Below are 7,482 nucleotides of genomic sequence, written 5' to 3'. Positions count from 1 at the left end.
TTTCTCTCCCCTCTCTCTACATTTCTCCCTCACACACACACACAGATATATATATATATATATAGATATATATCTTCTTTCCTCTCTTTCTCTGCCTCTGTGTATCTTTTCTCCAAGTCCATCTCCCATGACTGGTCCATCCTGTCCTCACTTTCTGTCTTTCTCACCTCTCTCTTGAAACCCATCTATATCTCTCTTTCTCTTGCTCTCACTCTCCCCTCCCTCCATTCCTCCATGACACAAGCTTTGAAAATTATGTTTTAAGGCATAAAAACCTTTATATTTTATACTTTTCATCTTGCAGCAAAGTTTCATACGAACATAAAGCTTATTTTACAATTCCTTGGCCCAAAAAAATCTAGGACCGAAAAAGAAAACACCATGCCAGAAAAGGAATAAAAGCAACCCATAAATTCAAATTAGGAAATTGGACGATTTTTTTTGAAAAATTACTTACACCTCCTGCTCAGCAGACCTGTTTTATATGAAATTTACCTGTTTTATATGAAATTTACGAGGATCCAGTACCTGCCATGATTGAATAGAGTAGCTATCAACTGGGAGAAGTGTTGGAGACGAGCCGCACCTCGTAAATATTTTCTTCGCCTTTCTCTGCATCACATGAATTAAAGTTTGAGAGTTCAACGAACGTGAACCCAAGCAAGAAATGGAAACTGCTGACTCACCGATCTGTGCGGTCACGCCAGGACCGAAGAAAGACGTGAACTTTGCCTGGTATTCATAAAAGGGCATCCAAGTTATCTTTCCAAGAATGATAATTATGACAAAGCTTACAAATCAAATATGACATCAGTAATCGGAAAGTAAATCTTATGGGAAAATGGTCATCAGCAGTCGTTCAATTTAATAAGAATCTGTCAATATTTAATTTTCTCCCAATTTATATTTCCTTGAAATAGTTGGCAACAGGGAGAGGGGAAATTTTAAATCATTATTTTTTCCGTTTAATTTGTGTTGTCTTGGCCTGAGCAAGACGTTGAAGACTAGGGAAGAAAGAAGCAAACAAGAAATGGAATCTTATTTTATTTAAAATGACATTGTCAATCATCTTTCACAGTAAGGACAAAATATTAGTTTATCTAAGCTCTTAAAAACATTAACTGAAGATACGATGGGTGAATTTCTGTCCATACCTGTCTCTGTTCAAAATCAGACAGTTGTAACGCTTTCGCCTCAAATACAAGAACAAGGGAGTATTTACCATCTTCAGTAACCTTCAAGAGGAATAACATCAAAATAAAACGTAAATAAAAACTGATACAAAGATGACCGAATTAAAAATACAATCTGCAATACAAACAGAGAACAAACACTTATGGCATTCCCAACGTGAAAGCTAGCTCATATAATATATTTACTTTTTAAGCGGTGAAACAAGTGTAAAAATTTCTCTGAAAAGAATGGTCTGGTCAGAAGTGGGGAATAATATGTATTTTAAAACATAGAAGTGTTCTGCTATGACTTCTAGCATTTGAAGTCCTACTCAACTTATTAAGGATCGGAAGATAATCATATGAAGTTTAAATTTCCCAGAAGTATCAATTATTCAAACAAAAAATTCAAAAACCTGAATACCCTACCATGTAATTCAAAGACATTTCCTTCAGGTATACAGACCCATTTCATATGAAAATAAACACAGGCAGGTTTCACCAAAGAATATTTTCAAACTTTTGAAGTCAAGGCTGAAGCAAAGCAATGAGTTAACTTTAGAATCGAGTTTCCATATACATAAAATTGGAACTGCCTTCTTGGGAAACATGGCTATTTGCTGGAAATGTATTATAAATATGATAAGATATTAACGAATAAAGTCAGCTTTAAATGGCACGGTGAGAATATCAAGATAGACTTTTGTGAGGGTGTTTATGCAAATTTATAGTTACCAAACTCCCTATTTAAGGCAGACAGAATGGAATGCAATGAATGTGATCCTACCTTCGCCCCTCTCTGCCTCAAATCTCTCAAAATTTAGCAGTCAACAAATTTATCTTTTTATTAGATGGTCAATATTAAATGAAGATTTTTTTTCTAGTGAATATAACCGAGAAAACAGTAGAATATAACCGATAAACCTTAAGTGTCTCATTTCGTCTGAATCCGAATTCATCATAAGCATCACTAGTTGATGGTATGCAGAAAAAAATAGAATGCTCATAAAATTAAAAGCGTTCAAGGTGCAGGGAACACACTTCTTCTCGGATTGATTTTAGAGTAGGCGCACTTCTTCGTGGGATTCCACCACCCTGTATATCCATTAAATAAAACATCTGTTACAGAAGATGTTTGAAGGAAATAACAATGCAGCAGAAAAATCATGGAGGTTAGAAACGAAAGAAAAATCTGATTGCATTTCTGCTTTCTTTTTTTTTTGAAAAGCATTTCTGCTTTCTATGGACCATGATTCTTTACACTATCTATATCTTTGGTTCCCACCTAATTTATGAAATTACTGGATGTGGGATAATTTTAGTTCTCCTAGGGAGCTAGTTTTCTCTTGTATTCAAGCTTTATAACATTGAAATAGTTTTGTTTACACCATGGTCTCCAAGCTCGGTAGAATATAACTGTATCCAAGCACAAAATAAGCTAGGTAGAATCAAGTGAATTTTCCGTTGTATCCGTTTGAGCCTAAAGTCCAACAGGTTGGGTAATAAACCCGACATTATGCCTGACATAACAACCAAAGGTGTCACAAAGGAAAAGCTTCTTTTCTTGATCTAGACATCAGGTGTACAAAACATAAAAGGCAGATTCACATGGATGTGCATTTTCAAAATTTAATTCACTTCTGAGGATTTATCATCAAACTGAGTAATTAATGAGAAGAAAAATGGACAGCAGTAGATGATTGAGATTTAGGATTAGACAGCATTACCAGACCGTACTGAAAAATTCTTTTCAATGCCTCTTCCAAGTGCTGTTCATCCCCATATCGGAACCTTATAACATCACTTCGAACCTACAGAGGCAAAAGAGAGATGTCAACCCCAACAACAGACATACCCGGGAGGCTAATTATATAAGCGAAAATTCCAAATCAATCCCACATGTTTTCTGAATAACGCGATTCCATTCTTAACCAAAAAAAGACGACCATCAAATTTAGATTGAGAAAATTACGATCAATATGTATACTATAAAAGGCTCATCTGTTTAAATACAAGCGAAAAGCGGTACAGATCATGGAGTGCAAAGCCCCAGTGATGAACTGGGTGAAAAGTTTGTTCTATATATTTTTTCTCTGCAAATTGTCTACTTCTCCTGATCAATAAATTGGTTTATATTCTTCCAATAATCGATATGTCTAATGCCTTAATAAGCCCTTGTAAATAGATGCGAAAAAAGTTTGTAGATCTCTTCGTTGAAACTAAGATTTTACTCAATGAAATTGCTTTGGTTATCGTTCATCCTATTGTATTTGAGTTGGAGTAGGACATAAACACGATAAATGATCATCCTTTTGTCCCAGTAATAACCTGGAATAATCCCTCAAGTAAATGATCATAGCTTTCAGGTTCTGCCTCATGAAAGGTGATACTGAGATGAAGATTAATAGTCAAGATCATCCTCATCAATTGTTTGATCTAGAATGACAGTGACAAGGTTGTCATCCTCACTTAGCAGGTAGGGATGACAGTTAAAAATTCCCATTGTCATCTTAATAGCAAACCATGATGAGGAAAATGACGATGGAACACCACAATGACAAAAGGTGCCATCAGTTCACTTAATGACAAATTTGTTGTGCTGTGAAGTAACTAGATGGAAGATATTTTGAAAGGCTTCTAAAGTATCAACCTTCCATTAACCATAACTTTGTTAAAGAGCTTTTGTTAGGGTCTGCTCTATCATCAAAGAAAATGGACAACTTTCTGTGCCTGACGGTAAGGTTTCTCGTATTCTTTAACAGTTTATTCTCTAGTTTCTATTTATAACCTTTCGTTTTGTCATCATTACAGCGTGAACAACCTATGCGAACCTTATAGCATAAATAGTTTTATATAATGATATTCACTAAACTGTTTGAAGCGAAACAGAAGGGACATAGTCATATAAATCCCAGGATTTGTTTTAAGTGGTAGGCTCGGCTGTCAGCACCACCAAAGGCATTGAGAAAGAAAATCAGGTTTGAATCAAGAAATGAGAGAGCAAGTCTGATTTACTTCAAACATTCGACTTTGAGCAATTAGACTCCTGTAATAAAAATACAGATAACACTGAAACCTTAAATATTGAAATAATTCTTGATACTCACTGGATTGAAACAGAGAACATGATTTTAATTAGGATGAGAAGATAAGTGGACCAAAAAGAGACTTTAAGGGTTTGAGTTTTAGAGTTCAATTTGACCCAAAAAAAGAGAAGATGAAGGAAGTCCAGAAAAGGATGTGGTAACAAGACTTCATGTTTTTATGCATCGCTAATGGAAGATTTAAATCCGAGCCACACTTCCCAGGACTTAATCCAGCGTAAACTAGTAAAAACAAGGAGGGTCAAAATGACAAACAATATCTAACTAATGCGCCTGTGCCATGTTTTTCAGAATAATTACTGAAGACCACTACAACCTCTTGTCTTTGCGATCCTGTAAACACGCTAAAAGCTCACCATTTACAAATCTTAGACAAGGATAATTTTAGGCAGATCAACTGCCATCTAAATCGTTCCACATTTTCACTGAGAGTAAAACAGAAATTAGCCCATAAAGTAGTACGAAAATGGTTTTCATTGAACTAAAACAGGATAAGAGGTGCACCGTAAACCAGAAAGTCAAGAAAACATTATCATAGGCTACACTAAATCACGGAGCCGAGATGACATGTTCCCAAGGAGAAACTCAAGAACGCACCCAAGGAGGTCTCAGAGAATAGAGCGGGAACCAGAGACATGCAGGGAAGTGGCACTTGTGATCAAAATCTTAGAAATACAGGTGGATAGCAGGAGAAAGCAACATAATGATCCTTAAAAAAAAATATGACTGGACTGGGAAACTGTTTCTCAGGTCTGGAGCCCAGTAGAAGCATGCGACAAAATGGAGGAGAACTCGCCCATCCTCTCAACTCGCGCCAACTATTCTTACTTTAGCTCTATTCTTGTTTCCGAGGTTCTCTCTGAGCCAATAATAGATTGATCTTGAATGTCTTGGTTTCTGTCTTTTTCTTTTTTTTATTCAAGAACTCATCATCTGCGACTTAGTTTCTGTCTATTCTTGTTGGATGATTCAATTCTTTCTGGATATTTTTCCAAGAGTTTCTCTTGGAATCCGTACTTGACACTGTGATAGTATCACATGACTCTTTCTCTTTCACATGTGCGCAGTAGGCGGAACAAATAAAACATCATTATGGCAGATTGATGAAGTCAAATGTCTGAGAAATACTGAATCCTACCTGTTTGAGGATAGGAGTTGCACAACTTTCCCTCAATTGTTGAGCATCGGAGTAAGTAATGCAAGGCACTGGTTTCAGCTCCGCATACTGGAAATGTTGACATCAGAACTCAAATAGTGACAGATGAATAATGTTGATGTACAACAAACGATGGACAGGCAATATTATTTCAGATACAATAACCATTAAAATTTGCAACAGGAAATAAGTGTAGGACAGGTACCACCACATGTCACAAAACAGAAATAAAAAGGAACGATCAATGAGCAATACTTCTACAAAAAAAGTGACAAAGCATGACAAGAGTTTCAAACTATCAGACAAGTATCTCCAATATTACCATCCCCAGTTTAAGCCCTTCAAATACTTGTTGGAGTGTATGGAGTCAAAGCTTGAGTTCTGATGAACCTTGAAACATCCTAGGTCGATGCCGTATACATGTCATATGTCGTATTCGAGAAAAAAAAGTGGGTGGCCTATTGTGTTAGAATAGACTCACACATAAATGCCATGTGCAAAAGTGTAGCATAGGAGACAAAATTGCAAAAAAATAAACATGGAATAAAATAACTATAAAAAACAAGCAACTGAAGTTTAATTGTTTTTTCATGGCACTAATTTTATGCAATGTGAGCTCCATCTTAAGACTTCCAGTCCATAAATTTCTTAAGGAAAGCAAAGGTACAACGACATTGAGCCTACCTTTAGAGCCATACCAATGATAGCTAGAGGAAAGCCATATGTAAGCATTAAGGCAGACCACTCTGACCCAGGGAAGACAGTGAAATATGCCCCAAATCCATATCTGTGATTTAAAATGAGATGAAACTAGGAAGCTGAGAGCAGTAACAAAATTTATCTGTAAATGAGTTAAAAATGTAACTCACGATAGCAGCGCAGACCCAAGAACTAGCCCAATCGAGCCAAATGATACCTGCCAAAAAATATGCATTAGGAAATTTGAGAAACAAAACGAGCTATATTTCATAAATACATCTAAGGCCTTTCAGAGAAAAAAAAGACCAGAAATGCTGTGATAATGAGGGTTATTTTATTTCAAAAAACCTAAGATAGCTCTAGAGATGAAAAAATGTTCCCACTATAAATCATGAAAACCGAAACAAAAAGTTTTGTTTCTTTGACATGGATAACCCCAAAAACTGAACCATTGCAAAATTAAGAATCCACTCCAAGAATATAACTCGTAATTGAGACAGTAGAATCCACTCCAACCTTCGCCAAGGAGAACCCATCGTCGCTCACAACACTCAAAAAATATAATAAAAACTCATGAGAGTAAGTTGGAAACGCTGTCTTGAGGCCTAAACTTTTGCCATCACAACAAAGTCTCCTTCAAAAGTACAAAATTCCCTAGATAATCATTCTGAACAACTCAAATAGAAACTACAAATCGAAAACCCAAATCATCCCCCAATCAAAAAATTTCCCAAAATTAAAAAAGGGTAAGGACCAGATAACTCAAACGAATCAACAGAATCGGGTCTAACCTTCGCCAAAGTGAACTCATCATCGCTGACCACAGATTTCTCCCCAATCACAGCATTAGAAGGCTGACCAGAATCCACAGCTTTCGCCACAAACACGATACGAGATCGTCGAGAAATCGTCAATGGGCTAAAACGCCTCGCAGGAGAATCGATTGCCACAGATGAACTCCGGCGATTACAATCCAAGAACAGATCTCTTGAGCACAGAACAATCCCATAGCGCCCTGTCACCGAGGTCGGGGATGGTGCTGCTACCGCCATCTCTTTCTCTCTCTACTTCTCGCCCTTTCTCTCTCTACTCTCTCTCTATCTATAAGCTTGTTCGAGTACCCGTGGCGTAGAGGGATACCAGAGAAAGCCGTTGCCACACCCGCCGAAGAAATTAGTTAATTAGCCATTTCTTAATTAATTACAAAACTTTTTAATGGAATGGATGGCTAAAAGCATAGTCTTTCTCCTGATTTCAATATAGTTTGGGCATATTTATATTCCATTTTTTGAAGATTTTAATTAGTTTAAAATTTTTTAATGGAATATATGGCTAAAAACATGCTCTTTGT

The 7,482-nt window shown here is 36.4% G+C and overlaps 1 protein-coding gene across 1 annotated transcript; it reads right to left on the bottom strand.

Moving 5' to 3' along the window:
• Positions 1-396: 396 nt before the first annotated feature.
• APE1 (acclimation of photosynthesis to environment) lies at positions 397-7,244 on the bottom strand. Its single transcript, XM_078575110.1, has 9 exons — positions 6,923-7,244; positions 6,302-6,348; positions 6,117-6,219; positions 5,415-5,501; positions 2,900-2,983; positions 2,214-2,267; positions 1,155-1,235; positions 687-732; positions 397-612 (listed from the first exon to the last, which is right to left on the bottom strand). The coding sequence occupies exons 1-9, from the start codon at positions 7,181-7,183 to the stop codon at positions 554-556; spliced, it is 822 nt and encodes a 273-aa protein (XP_078431236.1). The 5' UTR covers positions 7,184-7,244; the 3' UTR covers positions 397-553.
• Positions 7,245-7,482: the final 238 nt, after the last annotated feature.

The sequence above is a fragment of the Wolffia australiana genome, chromosome 5 (genome assembly GCF_029677425.1).
Source record: "Wolffia australiana isolate 7733 chromosome 5, ASM2967742v1".
NCBI lineage: Eukaryota > Viridiplantae > Streptophyta > Magnoliopsida > Alismatales > Araceae > Wolffia > Wolffia australiana.
This window is presented reverse-complemented; position numbering and strand designations above follow the sequence as displayed.

Coding starts and splice junctions, on each gene's coding strand:
- APE1 (XM_078575110.1), bottom strand. CDS start 7,183: ATGGCGGTAGCAGCACCATCCCCGACCTCGGTGACAGGGCGCTATGGG. Junction 2,268..2,899: donor GAATTTTTCAGTACGGTCTG/GTAATGCTGTCT, acceptor ATGGATATACAG/GGTGGTGGAATCCCACGAAG. Junction 1,236..2,213: donor TAAAATCAATCCGAGAAGAA/GTGTGTTCCCTG, acceptor TTCCTCTTGAAG/GTTACTGAAGATGGTAAATA.